Consider the following 19170-nt stretch of genomic DNA (forward strand, 5'->3'; position numbering starts at 1 on the left):
TAACTGCATCTATCTACCCATCCACAGGAAGCCAGGGGTTATTGGACACCATTCGTCAGCTCGTGGCAGTGATCAGATCAAATAAATAAACCCCACAGAGCTATGAGCGGGGGGGATGCCGAGGGATTTTTTTTATTCGCCTCCACAACACACCACACGCGGACATGTGTGGTCTGATGGTGAAGGTGTGAGTGTGTGTGTGTGTGCGAGTGCATGGAACCGAATAAAGGTTAGCAAATTTATTCATGGCTTGGAAAAATTGGTCCACTTTGGAGTATACCGCACCGGGGCGGCTCTTTTTTGGTGTATCGCAACCGTCCCACGAGGCAACAACAAAATTAAATGAATCGAAATCGAGTTATATTTTCTCATTTGCGGTTATGATACCGCCATTAGTTTTCATCGATGGACATCAATTGTTTTCATTTGCTTTTGCTTCACCCAAACCCAAACTTACTCGGGCACTGGTTGGGTGGTTGGCTGGGTAACGGAATAGCCGAGGCCTCGTCTGATATTACCTTCAGCAGTATCCTATTTATGTATTTATTATCAACTTTTACATTCTTGCCGGACGGGATCGCCCCAACCGGGGACGGGTAAAATCTCTTTAGCCCTTTTTTTTCGGCCCGCCCAACCGGCGGTTACGAAGACCACGTGTAATGTTCTACTTTGTGTCCGCAAGCACGCCGGCCGAGGCGGACCTTTGGCGCACACTGATGCATGATCCTCATCATCATCATTTTCGTTCGCCGGTGCCGTGCCGGTTCGGGTCTGTGGGGCAAAGATGGAAATTTATTACGGCTTTATCCTCTAAAGTAGGGATCCGCTCATTTCCTTGCTTATGATGATGATGGGTGAAAATCCTTCTTTGTTTTACAGCGATATAATGTTTAGCATTTTTTTTCCACCCAGTTCCCCACCCTGCTTCCCACTTGTTGTGGGAAAGAAGTTAACCGAGTTTAAGGTGAAACAAATGAGAAAACCTGTATGACCAAATGTCGCTTTCAGTGGGTTTTAAGTCGCTTTCGCCAGTTGAACTGTCAGCGGCTCTCTCTCTCTCTCTCTCTCTCGTCAAGCGGATACCGTAGAAAGCCCGGGGAAAATGTTGATGGGCGGAAATGGGACAATAAACATAAACAAAAAAAAAACAAAAACACTCAACTTCAGCAGGGGGTATGTGCTAATCGCGCGCTCGTTTATCTGTTGGAAACAGTACACTCTCGTGGAAATAGTTTTCCGGTGTTCAACACACACACACACTCACACACAAACATACGCGCGCGATATAATAAATCACTCATAAAGCGGTCGCCACCGTGTAAGATACCGCCCGGGCTGATACGGGACACGCCCGCGGTGCGCTGGGTGGACTGGCGTACAGGCCCGTCTCATGTAAATTGTTGTAGTTTGGACACGCTGCTCGACGGCTGGCTCGTTGCTGGCGCTGGCAGTGACAAAGTGCCGTTGAAATGTTGTCGTAGCGCAGGCGATGAGACAAATTTATGGTGCTCATGTTTTAAAACGTGGTATAAGTTGATGTTAAATAGTTGTACGAGTGCAGTTACAACAAGCGTTTTGGTGATTAGTTTGTGGTACACCTGTTTGCTGGTTTGGACAACGATGGTCGTGGGGGGGGGGGGGGGGGTTAATGTTTGATTTGGAGTGAGAAAGGGAAAGGTCGTTTGCGAGGAGTGATATCAAAGTGACATTTGATACGTCGTTGTGGTAGGGGAAAAGGTAAACTTTGACAGGGATTAACAATTCAGGTTTATAGCACCGTAAGGAATGTGCCTTTGACTTTACTATTGGTTGTCACATGTAAGATTAGATCTTTTTTTCGAATGTCGCTAATGATTAATATATGTAATTTAATTGTAGAATGATATTTGTGGGGACTGTAAACCGATTTGCTAGTGACAATCACCAGGTCTATGCATTGGTCTATTGGTCTATGCTATCAACCATAGACCAGGTCTATGTCTATGGTTGATGCTATGTTGTGGTTGCGTTTTAACGCTCAAAGCGCCTGGCAGTACGCAATCATTTCTTTTAAATTGCACACTCCACACGGCATTTATGTTCTTCGGAGTTTTCAATAAAAATTACTAATAAAAATTCGAGACATAAATCGTCAATGAAATTCAAACAGCTTCGATGATAGATTTGTTGAGTTTAGCAATTTGTAACTGAATTGATCCAAATTCTATTTAACTGCTACATAAAATCACCTTGCTTTGGCGGAGGGAGGAATTTTGACAACTGATTTTAGACAACAACTCCAACGGGCAACGAAGGCTCTCGGACAGCGAGGCTCTTTAGATGATAAGATTTGTTTTTAATAGGAGGCGCTATGATGAAAACGTTTCTATGTAAAATTATGTCACAGAAAGCCAGAACTGGCAAACCGCGACCTCTCGAGGTTGTAGTGCCTCACAAGAAGAAGAAGATTCCCATGGTCGGCTCCTTGGAAGATGGTTTCACTTGGAAGACGAGGTCCCATGGTCAGTGAGCTTTTTGGAGTTCTCTGGGTCTTACACAAGGACGATGGAATGGACAAGGTCTTATGGCTGTAAATTGCTGTTAGCCAATATGATCCCCTTGTCGACGAACTCCCTTGCATGGCTAGACACTTGAGAGGTCTGTCACTAAAAGAAGTGTCTGTTATTAAAATGTCCCCTTTAATGAAAAGATTTCTTGCTATATGAGGCCCATGGTCCGCCCGTTGAACGACAGAGTGTCTTAGAAGACAGGGTCTCATGGTAAGCTTAGGCTTTAAGACCATTAAACTGATTTTAGACAACAACAAACTCACGAAGTTCCTGCGACGGAGAGTTCATTTGGATGGAATAGTATTCTGGTAGATGTAGTCTGTTGGATGAAAAATAGTTTTGAACGAAAAGTACTTCGTTGATAAAAAAGCGAGGCACACTAGATGATCATCCCATGGTGAGTGAGGCACCGGGGTTATTTGGGAGATGAGACCCAAAAAAGGTTGACTACTTTGGTACGTTTAGATAAAGCTATTAAGCAGATGAGGTCACATGATGGAGTGGTTCTTTGGACGATCTGTTCTTTAGTTGATCACGGTGATGCCTTCTAGGCGACAATGTTGTTTGACGAACAGGTCTCTTGATAAACGAGGCTCCTGGCGTCAGTCCACTTTGCTAATAGACCAAAATTGCATCAACAATTTTTGGATAAGACGAAATCTTTTGGATGGAGACATCGCTTCGACCGCAAGCTTTCTTGGTCCTTGCAGCCGTCCACTTTGCTGGAAGTTCCAAATTTTCCTTTTTGAAAGTTTTTGGATAAAAGAGTCTCTTGGTATACGAGGCCTTATGATTAGAGATTGAATGACGAGATATTGTAGAACCTCTTCGATAAGGAGTTCCCTCGGACGACGAGGTCTCTTAGTGTAAAAAGCCCCCCAAACGGCCGCTCATTTTGATGACAGTCGAACATTGTTTCTAAAAGTACTTACCTTCAGTCCAAAGAAGCCTGGAAGAATGTTATACCTACAAATCAAAGAAAATCATATTATTAAAAAAACAGACAGGCAAAAGAGAGTAATTAATAGCAACTAATAATTTATAATATTTCTTCCAGCGTTTGAATAATCAGAAAATAATCGAGCAAAAATAAATCAATTCACTCGATTCAACGTCCCCCATCAGCATTGCAAAGCTTCAAAAAGAATCGATGCCGCTGGAACTAAAACGTCAACAAAAAATCGTGTAAAATCATGTGCTCGTCCCCTTTCGCGGCAATTTTAGATCCTACACAGAGCGTTGTATGCACACACGAAGCGCATACACAAAAGGCCAAACAATAGCCGCATATTAATCACCCATTCTCAGCAGGCGCACCGATCGTCTATGCAGAACGACCCTGCCCATTCCATCATCCCCATGGGATCCCGACGGGCGTTGAATGTGAGACATTGAACATTTTCGATCGATACATCGAAGCCCGGATGGTGCGCGTTCGGGGTGGCAACACATGAAATTCAATCAATCCCATACATATGCGGGCCCAAAACGCGCGTCCGATGACGCAGCGTCCCGGCAACGGCATGATTCGAAAGTAATTAGCGATAGTTTGACGAGGCTATTCTTGAAAGACAATAATGACGACGATGATGATGCGATGATATTTTGATGCGAATGAATAGATTTGCAAGTCCTGCCGTTCGGGGATTACGGGCTCTCATTCGGCAGTCGTGAAATAATTGAAGGATTGACGTCATGAGTGACAACCCCCGAAAACACCTCCCCCCCTCCTCTGACTGGTGATATGCACCCCCTTCTGCAAACCGGTGATGACGTTTGCTATTAAATTAAATCCCCATCAACACTGACCCGGGCTCGACGGGGTTCGCTTGCAGCCGGCGCTAGTCGATGAAGCATGTTATCCCGTTTTCTATGAGCGTGAGTTTGGTGCTGTTTTCCTCATCGTGTTTGTTGCATGTATAATTAACATCTTGTGTTTGTTTGAATTGTTGTTCGCGAGCACTTTACAAATTCCCCTCGAGATGGGGGGACCATTCAGCTTAATTCCTTTTTCGTCGTCGTCGTCGTCGTCGTCGTTGTGGTGATGATGAACCCGCTGCCTCGAGTGTGCGCCAGTGTGCAAAATTAATTCCTCCGTGCGCGTGAAAAGTAACAGAGCATTAAAAAGACGCATTCCGACGGTGGTGCCGGAAATAAAGAAACATTCAGTGCATTCATTGCGCACACAATGTGCACCGAGCCCTATAGCATGGAGCGGTGTAGGGCTTGAGAAAGTGCAGCAAGAAATTAGGAAATGATGGCAAGCACCAAAGGCACTCCTGGAAAGGGTGGAAGAAACAGCAAAAGAAAAGAAAAAGTTTTAACACTCGTTTCGATTTCATTTTCTTTTGAACTCGGCAGTTTCTTTTTTTCATTTCAAGGGTTTTAGTTTTCCCTCGACACCCGGCCGCAAACTGGCAAGGCAGGCAGGCAGCACATGGTTCATGGCAATTAAACTTTTCCTCTACAGCTGCTTAAAGGACAGGGCCATTTTTCTTGAAACTTGCCCACCTTCCCCTACCGAAGCTTCCTCTTTTCACAATCCCACGTGGACAGCAAAGCATGGGGATCTGTTTTGCACGTCTTAAGCAGTAAAGTCGGTACGCTGGCAGCTGGTGCAATTATTCATGACTCTGGTACACCAGTGTGCCACACACCAGAAAACTTTTATAACCATTGTTTCGCTGCCCGACACGCTGCCCGGCCTGGTTGCAATTGGTTTTACAAACGTCGTGTGGTGTAGTTTTAAAATTTCTACCAACCGACCAACCTACGACCGTTGTTATTTGTGAGCCACCAGGCGTCTCCATCGGAATGCAAAAATAGAAACGAGCGAGAGAGCGAAAACAAAAATAACGCAGCCAATATTCAGCACACGGCGCACAAGCTGTTTGTAGTGCAAATAAATCCAAGCCCTCGCAAATGGTTAGTCAGCTCAGCTGTGGTCTAAGAAAGGGCGGGTGGTAAAATCACCGAACCCGTAAGCTTTATTTACACCAATTTTACAATAATCATCGACATTTGATCGAAGTTTTTTGCCTCCGGTTCGCTCACTATTCCCCGGAACACCGTCCCCGCCATTGTGAGTGCACACGGACAAGGATGAATGACAAACGTGAAAATCATAAAATTTGACCCTATCCCGTGGAGCGGATATTGATTGAGCTGGCAGCAGCAGCGGCAGCCACGGGCGGAAAAAGCGTGTTTACCGGGGAAAACTTTTCCCCGAAGCGTTGTCAAACGGCACAAAACAAATGCCTACGTCATGGGAATGCTCACGCCCCGTTCGTGCGGGGAAAAAACACTGACAGGCAGAAGAAGGAAGAAAAATGGTTCCGGGTTCGCTGGCAAACAACTAATCGTCGTTCCGACACGATATTGAATCCTGCTGCTGCCACTACTGCAGGCTGTTGGCTTTAGTTGGGCCAGCGTTTTTTTTTTGCTTGCTCCTCACTCGTTCGACATTCTAACGCTCCCCCCCCCCCCCATTTTCCGGCAAACCGTTTTCTGCGCCAATTTAACACGAGCTCGTATGATGAAGGATTTCGTTCCTATTTTCTTTCTCTCTCTCTTGGTTCCGCGTGCCTGGAAGGAAAATGCCAATAGTTTTAAATTTCCGCTGAACATGCAAATGCCCTTCCACCCCTTCCTTTTTTTGGGAAGGGGGAAAGGGCAAAAGATCGCAGTGTGAAGATTTATACGAGTTTGAACTTGGATAATTGAGCAGTAATCGGGCCGGCCAAATCTACAACCGACCGGTGTGTCCCTGAGACCGAGCTTTCAAGCAAGGGCACTACTGCTGTGAAATGTGCTGAAATTAGCTCGTACTTTTGTTTGCTGCTTACCGGAGGTTTTTCCTTCGAGATACACATCGCTCATTCCCATGCCAGGGACAAGCACGTGGTTGCCCCCCACTACCTGCTGTGGTGTTCGGGCTCGGGTCCTTTGAAGCTAAAGGACCCACTCAGGAAAGCAAAATTTGTTACAATTATACAATCTAGGGTAGTCTCCATGTTCCCGAACGGTTCCAGTGCAGTGCGGTGGTGACCGGGGTTTATGGTGGAGAGAGTTTTATTTCGGTGCTTTTACTTTGAGCTCATTCCTTTCGCTCATTGAGACCAGAGTTACACCAAGAGCCGAGTTGATGGTTGGCGTGTTTTTTTGTTGTTGATGAATTGTGGAGTAAAAAGTTGTGCTGCTGATAAATCTAAACGATTGGATCGGTTAGGGATTTTTTTTGGGAAGAAGTTTGCATGTGACACAACATGGCAAATGTTTTGTGTGTCGTTAGTTTGGTTTATATAAATATAGAAGTATACAAATAATTCTATAGTCTATTCTATATTCTATTCTATATTCTATTCGATATTCTATTCTATATTCTATTCGATATTCTATTCAATATTCTATTCTTTATTCTATTCTGCATTCTTTTCATACAATATTTTATATTTATTTCATTTTCTCGTATTGTTTACTTATTTATTACTTATTTTATTATTGGATATTTACCTTTTTAAATTGGATACTTAATTCTTACCTTTGTCTAAGCATAAGAGGTAGATTATTATTTTTTATAAATTTCTACACTAGTTTTTGGATGACATGACTCTTCTCAAGTATGTTAAAAGTCGCTTATGGAACCTCCCGTTTTAATAATTAGGACACAGTGAACTGTCAAAATGAATGCTTTGAAATGTCTACTCGAAAACCTTCTCAATAGTTCCCAGAAGTCGACTGTCGTATTTCTAGTACTCGAAGACCGCATCCCCAAGAGCAAACACTTGCAAACAATATCTTCTAGAAGCCTGCATGTTGAGGAAAACAAAAGTTTATGCCTAATTTCTTCTCCGGTGATCAAGTGAATATTCAAGTGAAAAGGAGCATTATGTTTAACGACGGCACCGTCCGTTTGCATAAAATTCCATTACTGTGCCACCATACGTGAAATGTCACACCAAAGCCGGCCGGAAAAGCTGGTCTCAAAATCCCCGAACGGCTGCTGATTTACATGTTCCAAATGGGATGCCTAACATGCCTAATTGAAACCAATCCCGTCCACAAATCTCCACCAACAGTGTAGGTAAAAGCCCTCCCCGAAGCAAACGGTTTGATTTGTTACTTATCGTCGCGCGAGCTCCCGCAAAACTTTCTCTTCGTAAACGCTGTTGTTCGCAACCCACCGCACCCGTATTAACATACGGCGGTGGTTCCCGTTCCATTCCCATTTTTGAAAGGAGCGTCCACCTTAAAGTTTTACTTGTCTGCAAGCGCGCTCTAACGGTCTGCTGCTACTACTAGGTGCAGCAGCGTCAACTGTAGTCCTGTAAAGCCGAACAGCGATGCCATTGTCGTCATCTTGATGGTGACGATGAGGTGTCGTGGTGGAATTTTTCGATGAAAGACAAAAGGCAACGCTCTAGCATAAAGCCGGGTGTCCTCGCACCCCCCGCCGGAGTTCAACGATTATGATTTCTATGGTTCCCGGGCCGGCCAGCATAATCACAATCCTATTAGAACTGCAGCACAACAGAACACCAGTGCTTACCGGTCGCGTTTAACGAGACAGAGGATAAGTCCGGGCCCGAAAGTTTTCCATCAAAAGTTGGCGCAGTTTTGTCCAGCAACCTAGGGTGTGTGTATGCGTGATTGTGGAGAGAGCAAAATGAAGAGAAAAAACCCAGGGGAGCCAGTAAATAATTTTCCATCCTTTCTTCAACGGTTTTTTTTGTTCACCCCCCTTTCCTTTGGGTTGTTCAATGCCAACGCCCGTAAAAACGGTGTTTGTCAAGTAGTCAAGTGCATTGGGTGAGAAAACGGGGCGACTGGAAATCATATCACAATCCTCCGGTCCGGTTGATCATTGCCAGCGCTGTGTGCACACCGATCATCACCGGTCGGACTGGCCCGGTACGGGATAAAGTGCGCAAGAATCGTTCGTTTTGTTTCGGATCTCGCCTCGCATTTCTTTTTTTATCCCCCAAAAACCCAGCCAGCAATCGGTGTCGATTGCGGTGAAGCATAAAAATATGCAAATTAAACCCATAAATTGTCCATGGAACGGAAGGTGCTCCTCTGGTGGGAAAGGGAATAAAATAAAGTTGTCCATAGAAACGGGCCGGAAAGGCAAAGAGATCGGTGGTAGGGGCAGGTTGGACGGCCCAGTTGCAAACTTTGGCGTGTGTACGTGTGTGTGTGTGTGAACGCACACCACACAAATCAGAAAATCTTCAACCGAACAGTGTCGCCCATTTCCCAAGATGCTGCGCGACGGTTTCTCAATTTGCTGTGTGCAGCTTTCAGATGAAATAATCCTCAAACCGTTGCCGGTTTCCTCCAGTCAACAAACAGGCCTGGGAAATGCAGGAACGGAGGAGAGGTGGAAAAACGGGCGAGGAGGGGGTGAAAGCTTTCACCCGGTCTTGACGCGTCGATGGACGCGCGTTCGTCGCGTCCGCAAATGGAACTGACACTAATAAAGTTATAAAGTTGAGTTATTCATGGTGCGAAATAAAATTCAATCCCCATTCCCGGTAGGATATGCTGGGAGTGTGGGACGACCAAGAAACCGTGGCGGGTTGGAAAATCAACACCCAGCCGGGTGCGGATTTTTTTCCCGCCCCAATGCCACAAGTCCGCGCCAGTATCGATGTACGTCAATCAGACATTTTCAGAGAGCCCGGCGGTTGTTTTGTGAGGTTTTATTCTCCGTCCAGCCCCCCCCCCCCCCCCCCTTCTGAAAATCAGCAACGGACGCGGTCCCGTTTTACCACCACAAGCTCAGTCTGCCTACGGATGATGGGTGATAAAAAATGTAGAAAATAAATACCACCAAATAAAACCTCCACACACCGTTACAGCGCTTCGGGTTCGGACCCGAAAGCAGAGCAACTGCACGAGCGCTTCGTATTGATTTATTTAATTTGCATCGTCTACGGAGCATTTCGGAAGCCCGGGGAGCCGGGTGGCTTTTTTTTGCCGTCGTCCTTCGGAGAAAGTTTTTCCTTTCTCGAGGGTGCCCTTTCAATGTTTCCCGCACTCGTCCCTTTTTAAACGGTAGCGGCGCGCGCACGGAAAACTTTTTGCCCCGTTCACTCGACTGCATGTAATGTGTGGAGGTCTCGTCCGTGGGACTCGTGAAGCGAAAAACTTCGATTAAACCTTGCACATTGACCTTTACACGAAAACAAAAAAGTTCCACGTACTTTCCCGATGCCCCCCAAACAAAAAAATGGCATAAAATTGTGGGGTCCTTTTTTTTGGTGTGTTTGCTGTTACTAAGTTTGTTACTAATTTCCTTCCATTCGCTTCTCTTCCTCCATTTCCACAGAGACGATCGGCTTTCGCTGAACGAGTTTACGCTGATCTGTCGGGCACTGTTCCGGAATGATAAAGGTCACATCTACGTGGTGCCGTCCGATCGTCTGGAGCAGATGTTTGCCGTGTTCGACAAGAACGAGGACGGGTACATCGATCGGGAGGAATTTCAGTTCTGCTGGAACCAATGGATCAAGACGGTGAGTGCACACCCCCTACCGGTATGCCCGGTTTCCTATTTTCTACGGTTATGATTGCTGTTTCTCGTTCTACTCGGAATCGAATTTCCCAGCACCGAGGAATGTATGGAAATTAAATTTATTTTCCAAAAAGCAACAACCAGCGACAGTGACGTAATAACGCCTTACTCTTTCTGTGTGTGTGTGTGACTGCGCCCTGGCGGTGCAGTTGTTGTTCAAGTTCAATCGCTCGGCTCCGCAAGCAGCAATCGTATCCGGACCTCCGGACGTGCAAAAATGGCAATCGATTTCAATCAACGTTCTGTTCCGGGGTGGTAAACCTTTCGCAGAAGAAAGCTCACCCCCCTTTGCCACCTCACCTTTTTCGGAATGGAAATGGAACGAGTTCTCGTTCTTGAAGCGAGCAAGCTAGAGTAAAGTACGACGCCGCGACGCTACTAGTTCAAAGGCCACCACCAGCGTCGAGTGCTTCAAGGCCAACAACAAGGGGGAACACGGGTGAGGCGAGCGAGAAAAAGTGGGCAAACAAAAAATCTGGCTCGTAACTGTATAGCCAATCCAGTACGGGTAAGAAGTACCGGGGCGCTGACTATTGCTCGGAAGAAAATCAATCATTCCGGATTCGCCAGTAGTCCTTGGACTGTGTGACAGGGTCTAGGGAGGGGGAGAGAGAGAGAGAGAGGGGAGAGGGAGAGCAATCTGTCTTCATTCCGCTCGGGATGAGTTGAAGCATTTGAAGTCGAACACACTGCACCACCTGTGCCTTACGTCGCGCCACACAATGGAAAAGTCCCAATTTCCTTCCGGAAATGGCAGTTCTGGTTTGACTGCCGGGAGGGCGAACGGTAGAACACGGAACAGGGCTACAGCTTTTTGGAGGCGAGAAGTTGCAGCGGTGCAGTCAACTGACCTTGCAGTATTGACTTTTCGTATCGTTACACCGTTTAGGCCGTTTCATTTGCTACGGTGAATCAAATCATTGCCTAATTGGTTCGCAATGGCGCGGTGGTTTTTGTAAGGAGATTAACGAGGATAAAGACTGCTACGACGGATAAGGACGTAGCGATGCCTGTAGTTATCAGAACAGGACCGGTATCAAATCCGATTTGTCTTTCTGTATGCTGGACTGACTTTCCAGCTAGGATTAAATTACGTCAAAGAAGCAAGAAATGGCAGAACGAGTCCTCGTGTGGTTTGGTGATAACGCCTGGTTGTATGCAATATACTCTCAGCGCTTTCTTCATCTGGCTCTTTTTGAACTTCTGTATGATGAAACAGGATATTTGGGGTTAAATTTGACATATTTATGATTTATGATACATTTTTCCGTATGTGAGAGATATTAGACGTTTAAAAGTTGGACTCTGTTGCATTTTTGTTACATTTGGTACAAAGGGTGGATGACTACAACCTACCAATGAAAGGGAATAACTTACACCATGATGACTCTGACTGCTGTCCTATTCAAATTTTTGGAATGAACGGTGTTGCCTCCGTGTTTTTGAAAGAGAGTCGTAAGTTGACTTCCGTTGACTCGAACCTTCGATAGCAAAAGCAGTTAATGGAAGACCATATGTACAGTAGAAACATTTTCAAGAGTTCGGTCTTATGCCACATTTGCTCGGCCAGCAATTTTTTTAAATAATACTTATTACATACTTTCAGGCGTTGCAACCCTTTGAATGCAACCACACAGAACGATAGATAATGAAATATATTTTTGCTACAAAAAACTTTTTAATCACGCACATTCTTCGTTCTCCGTACTCATTAACCCTGTCTTCCCTAGTGCACTTTTGAATTTCCCCAAATGCCAACGGGAAAAATTGGTACACTCCATAAGCTCTCTGTTAATAAATTATTCTGTTGCCACTAAAAAACCTCCAAGCAGGTCCCGTAAAGCAACACAACACCCCGAACGTGCTGCGTCTATAAATTTTAATTAAATTTGACGAACATATTTCCAGCAAACAAATGCAGCACAAATGTACCAGTATTCACAGATTCCTTGCCGGATTTACAATTCCCGAAAAACCCCAATAAAGCCCGGCTACAAAGCAGGCGAGCGCGCGAGCGCGACAAAGCAGGCCCTGACTGTGCCAAACTTTCCTTTCATCATGCATCATGAAATGGAAATAATGGAATTCCATACTCAACACACTGTGTGCTGGGCTGATTTTGCACGAACAAACGCACTAAAAACTTCAAAATTCTAGCAAATCATGCAGATGTCGGTGGGCCAAGCACATACACACACACCCAAAAAACGAAAACGAAAAAAATAAAACAATTCCATCCATTTCAATCAACGTCAATGGCTGTCGGCTTATCAATCAACGCGCCCAAAAACGGGGAGGTGGACCGGGCCGTTCGGGGTGTATAGAAGGCGGGGGGGCTGCTCCCTCGTGCTCAGCACTGCTGTTAACATTTACGACGACTGACGTGCAGATTAATTAAAACCACCGGGCACAAGTTCCAGCAGATGGAGCTGGAGACACAGTAAATCAATTAAAATGTCAATATTTGATTTCGGATTGGCAACGGATTGGAAAGCTTCCAGGATCAGTTCCGATTCTTTTTTTTTTTGGTTCCTCGTGTCACATTTTGTGGCATAAATGCATTTTTTGAGAGAAAAGTTGCATGTTTGATTCGAAAGAGAGGGCCGGGCACTGTTAGATATCGAAAGTGATGATCGTAATTTCATCGTAAAAATAAAATTATAATCATTCAATTAAATCGGACCGGGCTGATAACGGCTGCTGCTGCCCGCTGGGTTGCGGTTAGATTGATCGGATGAAATTAATTTGCTTTCGCTGATTTATGTGCTTCCGGGGGTGTTTTTTTCCACATTTTTTCACACACCACTGAAAACTCTAAATCCCTTTCATTACATACATGGAAACAGTTCCTTCCAACACACACCCCAACGAGGGACAGGACAGCATAATATGAGGCAAAAAAGCACAACAAAAAATAGCACCAGGGAGAAAATCCTGCTCGTCAATAAATTAGACCTCACCCCACCAGCTAGTCGGCCGCAAAAGTTGATGAAGTCATCTATTGCTCCATTAGCCCTAAACGGGCTAGCTGCTAGCGGTTACCTCATTGCTAAGCCAGAAACGTTCTGCTGCTTGGCCATGGAAATAGGAACCCGTTCCCTGTGTGCCCATCGTCTTCGGGCACACTCGGTTCGTGACGAGGATGTTCCTTGCAAGAGGGTGCCTCCTCACTGGTGTCTATCTGCGATCGAAACACGACTTACGGTGAAAGCCAGCAAGAGTTTATTCCATGATTGGTGTGCTTTTTGACGCCCCTTAACTGTTCTGGGGCTAGAGGTTTTATTTGCCCCAAGTAATACGCACATTGGAGTGCGTTCGATTTTGAACGCTCCAAGAATCGGGGAGAGTGGGACATATTTCCTTCAGCGTGTGCGGGTACTCCGATATCAAGTTCCGGTGTTTCCGGGTAGGAATTCCCACCAGCAAGAAGTGCTGCACGTAACGAATTGAGCTGGGAAATTCGGTTCGATTTGCAACACCCGATTTTCGAATGCCCTGATCGCTGCAGACAGAACAACGGAAACGTTGCGTGAAATGAAGTGCGAACCTGAGTGCGCTTGTTCTGAATTTTTCCCTCTTCTCGTCCTCGTTTTTTCGTTTGGAGTGTACGGGGGAAGTAGATGCAGTTCACTGTGTTCTTCACTGTGTTGTTCACAGTACACGGACACTTAACACGCTCCTTCAAGCTCGACAGTGTTCGCTTCAAACAACACCCTCGAGCGGTCGAATGAACAACAGAAAAAACCGAGCATAGCACAATCCCATCAGTATAATGACGCCAGGAGCGCACTGGATAATGTTGGTCAAGGGGTTCTGGTGTGGGCCATTTTTTCGTCTGTTTCGCACCCGGTTTTGTTTGGTGTACGTGGCGGGCACCAAATGAGCCACAATCGGGTGAAGCCAACGTACCACCACTGCATATCCGATCTGCGTTCCCCGGGGCGTTTTGTTTAAAATAACTCCTCGACACATCCCGCGATGTGTCCGTGTGTTGGGGGACTTGAGGTGGATCTGCTTACCGATCGTGTTGCTACCGGAAAGATAAACCGGCCAGCTACTCCATAGCCACACCAGAGCATTGTGGCGGACGTTCGGGACGCCACATCAGGCAGGGCGAAACTCGTCACAACATCGGCCAGGACCTGCGGTACATACAATCAAAGTTCCCCATACGGTCGGAAATATCTCGGCACCCCGGAACTCCCACCCAGGACTTACTGTGCGTGACGAGAAGCGAGAAGCACGTGGTTTCGCCGTTCATCATTCCACGACACGCGCACCACGCGACACGAGGATAAACGGTTTGATTGATGATAATTTTGTGAGAAGGATCTCTCTCACACACACACACACACGACCGGGGCGATTACGTGACGTGAGAGGATTTTATCTTCCGGAAAGGTTTTCGACACATGAGAAGTGGCTTTTTTTGTTTGCGGCCGTTCTGCTGTGCGGTCGTTGCGGCATTGGAATGTGTGCCGCCGGGTGCTGCTTCTTCCTCTTTCCTTCTGTTTTTGTGTGTGGTTCTATTGCCCTACGTTTTGCCTCATTCTTTTATCGCTTCATCGGCGGGAAGTCCGGGTGTCCTATTATGCAAAAGCGGCATAATGAGTACGGTGTAGAAGATCCAGATGCCGCCCGAGGGTGTCTTTTGTAGTACTACACAACACTACACTACAACACAGCCTCGTGTTCCCTTTTTGCTGCCACCGTTGCTGTTGTTGTTGAAAACGTGTATAATAGACATGGCTTATTGGTTGCCGAAGTCGACTCCTCTTGCTGAGTAGGGTAACAAACACACACACACACACACGCGTGCTTTAAATGTGCTATAAGCTACGGCGTACTGTTTCCGTGATGAGTTGCAGCTTTCCCATTTGCCCGGCTTGGGTGTATGGAAATGTGTTTTCCTTCGACGGACTTCTTCTCTTTTCATTCGTCTGCCTTTTTTGGGGGTTTGAGGGATTTCGTATAAAAAAATCGTATCTCAAAAACGTACAGCCACTCACTCTCATCAGCCTTACCGGTTTGTATCTTCTCATTGCAGATCGTGCGCCCCATTAGCGCGTTTCTCATCGTGGACGTCCAGAACGACTTCATCAGCGGTTCGCTTAACATCAGCAACTGCAGCGCACAGCAGAATGGACTGGAGGTAAGAATGGACTCCGGTGGACGGTATGGATAAAATTAAGAAACACTGTCGACTATTCATACGTCGTGGGTTGACGAGGACAACAGGCGGTTTTGAGTTGCCTGCAAAACAGGTGGCAATTAGGGGGCGTGGAGTTGGTAATTATTATAGGGGTTGAAATTTAAGGATTCACTGTTTAACCTTCGCACTTTTACACCTAAAAGTTGGCACAAAGAACATCGTTGACAGTGTTATTTGAACGGATGAAATCATAAGGAAGTTTTGGTGTGCGAATTGCATACTTTTAGGCGTCTTTTTCCTGATCAGGCATGGATATTTTTAAATTATGCGTAATCTATGTTTGTGGGTGGCATTTTAACATTGATTAGCTTAAGCAAAAATTGCCAACTTATCGTCTTGTTAATTATGATCAACAAGCAAATGAGCTAAAATTGCATAACTTTAGGCGCTCTACAAGGTACCGCTTGGTAGAGGCGATCTATCGTTTTATCTTGAACAGACTGCACCAAACTAATCCTGTGCAGCAATTTCCATCCGAGCGCCGTAGAAAAAAGGTCCGAATGATTCATTAATTTTAATCTGCTCGCCACAAACATAAATTAGGCAGTAAAGAACCACTACCTAGTCCTTAAGAAAACGCATTTTAAAAACAGTTGATGAATAACAACACATTGTCGACCCTCGTCGAACGGTACATCATCCTGCACGTCCCTCCAGCAACTGTGTCCCTCGGAAACTTCAATGTCGCTCCCCTGGCTTTTGCTGTCGTTCGATAAAACGTACCCGGCTTCAGTTTTTCCTTCGCCTTGGCATGGCACACACTAACTAACCTCGGTCATTTTGCAAAACTGGTCGACAGATGAGGTGCAGGCTAAAACCGGCAGAACTCCCCCACCGGTTTGGTGACCTTTGCCGAAGAAAAGCGTCCTAGGCCACCATGCAATATCCTCAATTTGTAGCTACATTTCCGTCCCCGCTTCTGCCACGACCCGCCTGTGGTACGTTTCGTGCTCGGCTGCAAGGCACGAAAGAAGCCTTGCAGATGCATCGCCGCAAGTAATCGGATGGGACCGACCAACGATGAAAGGATGGCTATTTTCAACTTGCAAGTGTAGGCGCCATTTTCAAGATGGCGGAAAGTGCACAGGAAGGGGCTCCATCGGGAACGAGTCAACACATTAACACACACACACACACACATAGAGGGGCCGCCACCACACCCGCAGACACATGCACATCCACCACAAACAGGAAAAGCGAACGGATGATGTGAAGTGAAAAGGCAGAAGGTAACGACGCAGATTGGTAAACAAAAGGTGCAGGTCGAAAGGTCTCCCGTTACCTCCCGCATCCCCTGCTGCCTCTCTCCACCCTGAGAGAGAGGATCGCTTGCTTTTAAGGCTTATCTTTAGCATGGGTCCCGAGCTTGGCCGGATGATGTTTGCCTGCTTGCGGACCACCGTATCCCGGACTGGAAGATGTGGAGTTAGGAGGTTTTTAGCACCTTCTTCTCTGGTGTGTTTGTGTGTGCATAAAAACACCCAGGATGTTTCACGTCTATCGCAACACACATACACACACATACGCGGACGCATACACTGGCCGGGCGGATGCCAATCCGTGCTCGGAAATTTAATATGCCCTGCCGGTGTTGCCGTTTTCGGTGAGGTCCACCGCCCGATGTGAAAGGTCAGTTTGTCAAACCGAGGCCGAACCGTGCCGAGCGTTTGGTTGGGAATGCTGGCTGGTCCATGGTCCAAACCACCCCGGGCGATAGTTCTGCCAACTGTGCGCACGAAGATAACGAAGACACGCTAAGATGGGCTCGAAACTTCCCCGGTGCCCGGGAAACGTCCGACGTTAATTAACTTCCCTTTTGTTCGATGCAAAACTTTCGATAGTTTTCCTTTCACGTTGATGAAGGTAACAGGATCTAGCGGAGATGCCCCCGGAATGTACGAGATGGTGTCAACAAAACGCAACATTTATGATGTGTAATTAATGCCAAAGACGTGTGTGTGTGCGTGTGCGACGTTGGTGGTGACGGGATGTGATGTGTCGCCATGCGTGTGTTGGCACACAAACACACTGAGCCCGGGGATAAGATTGATGTCGTTTGCAGGCAGTGACGCAATTTTTAAACGCAAACAATCTACTTTCCCAACGGGCCTCATCATCGTCATCATCAATCGTGTCGGGGTGACGTTGGCTGAAGGTGATGGTTTGCGGCTGGCAAGGAGGCACACACGTGATTAATGAAAGTGTCACGTTCAAATCAATCAGCAAACGTTCCCAAATTCTGTTTCAAGCGAGCTCATCAAGCTCACTGATCTCCATTATGATGTTTTAAGCCGTGCTGATCCGTGCTGCATTCGCCCCAGGCTGCGGGAGATGAATATCTTATCTTTTGCTTCATAAATAAAGCAAAACCACACACAACCCATCACAAAACCTGTTGCCGAGGAATGACGGCTAGCGAGCTTTGAGTTGAAGTAGCCGTCGTTCATTAAGACTCCATTTGGTGCGTACTGGATGCGGTGGTGTAGGGCGTACTACCCCGTCCGTTTGCGTGACTTGCGTGACATCGCTGACAGCGGGACACACTGAAAGGGCCGTCAGATTTTTCGTATATTCTCGCACGTCTCACGACCCCCGGATGAAGTGCCCCAACGGGAGAGGTGATGCACGGTGAATTAAATTACGACAGCTGTCAGACGGAACGTGGTGGCGTTGGCGTTGAAATTGAAACCGACATGGCGCCCGGTCAAGCTATCCGGTTCGCGCACCGGCATTTCGGCAGTGTATCAACATTTCATGTCTGCGTTTTTGTTGTTGTTGTTTTGTTTGCCTTCTCACCGAACTTCCACCGCGTTTCGCCGTTTGCTTGGTTAGGTTATCGAGCCGATCAATAAGCTGCTGGATACGGTTGACTTTGATGCGGTGTTCTACTCGCTGGATTGGCACCCGAGCGATCACGTTTCCTTCATCGACAACATCAAACAGCGTCCGATTCATCCAACCAGCCCGGTAAGTGTGTGTGTGGGTGTGTGTGTGTGTGCTGGCACTGTTATCTCGTTGTCGGGTTGACTTATTAACGCTGCCCGCATCTTTCGACAGCTGAATGCGGACAACGCGCAGGTTTACGATACGGTCATCTTTGCCGGACCACCCCCGATGAAGCAACGGCTCTGGCCACGCCACTGCGTACAGGACTCGTGGGGTTCCGAGCTGCACAAAGATTTGAAGGTGAGTTGCTGGGCGGCATGTGAGGAGAAGCAAACTCTTACACTGATAAAACCTTTCTCTTGCCATTCAAATTTTCTTTGTAGGTTGTCGAGCACGGTGTGAAGGTGTATAAGGGCACCAACCCGGAGGTGGACTCGTACTCGGTGTTCTGGGACAACAAGAAGCTCTCCGACACGACACTGTGCGCTCAGCTGCGGCTTAAAGGCTCGACCGACATTTACGTGTGTGGACTGGCGTACGACGTGTGTGTCGGTAAGTTACACGCCGTTTACAATTGTTGTTAACCGGGGCGGTACGATAAGTAGGCTATGGCTGGGAAGCGCGAAACACAATGTTCCAATCGTGCTCATTATCGTGCTCGTGAATTCGAAATCAAATTGAAGCAAACGCGCAACCGGGTCGGATGGAATTGAAGAATCGATTTGCTGCAGTTGTTGTGCCAATTTCATAGTGGGTTCAGCAACAGCAAGAAGTCAGGGAAAATATTTTTCTTTATAATAATAATTTATAACGGAGTTGTCTGCTTGATGGAGACGCCTGGTACTTCATGACTTGGTATACGTTACCAAGTCATGAAGTACCAGGCGTCTCCATCGCCTCCAGCGCAGGTGTTGATGAAGTATAATCTTGATAATCAACACAGAGGG

The 19170-nt window shown here is 46.6% G+C and overlaps 1 protein-coding gene and 1 long non-coding RNA gene across 8 annotated transcripts in view; one reads left to right on the forward strand and one right to left on the reverse strand.

The window, feature by feature from the left end:
* Positions 1–19170, forward strand: part of LOC118506435 (nicotinamidase) — a 63644-nt gene that overhangs the window by 40133 nt on the left and 4341 nt on the right. For all 7 annotated transcript variants that reach the window (XM_036043555.1, XM_036043556.1, XM_036043559.1 and 4 more), the window contains exons 3-7: positions 9880–10066; positions 15173–15277; positions 18170–18304; positions 18395–18523; positions 18607–18775. In XM_036043555.1, coding sequence (XP_035899448.1) covers positions 9880–10066; positions 15173–15277; positions 18170–18304; positions 18395–18523; positions 18607–18775 — 725 coding nt within the window. The remainder of the gene's footprint in view (positions 1–9879; positions 10067–15172; positions 15278–18169; positions 18305–18394; positions 18524–18606; positions 18776–19170) is intronic.
* LOC118506439 overlaps positions 3480–19170 on the reverse strand; it is an 82115-nt gene continuing 66424 nt past the window's right edge. Inside the window, exon 3 of the long non-coding RNA XR_004905501.1 lies at positions 3480–3515. This is a non-coding gene — a long non-coding RNA (uncharacterized LOC118506439). The remainder of the gene's footprint in view (positions 3516–19170) is intronic.

Source organism: Anopheles stephensi, chromosome 2, assembly GCF_013141755.1.
Source record: "Anopheles stephensi strain Indian chromosome 2, UCI_ANSTEP_V1.0, whole genome shotgun sequence".
NCBI classification, from domain to species: Eukaryota; Metazoa; Arthropoda; class Insecta; order Diptera; family Culicidae; genus Anopheles; species Anopheles stephensi.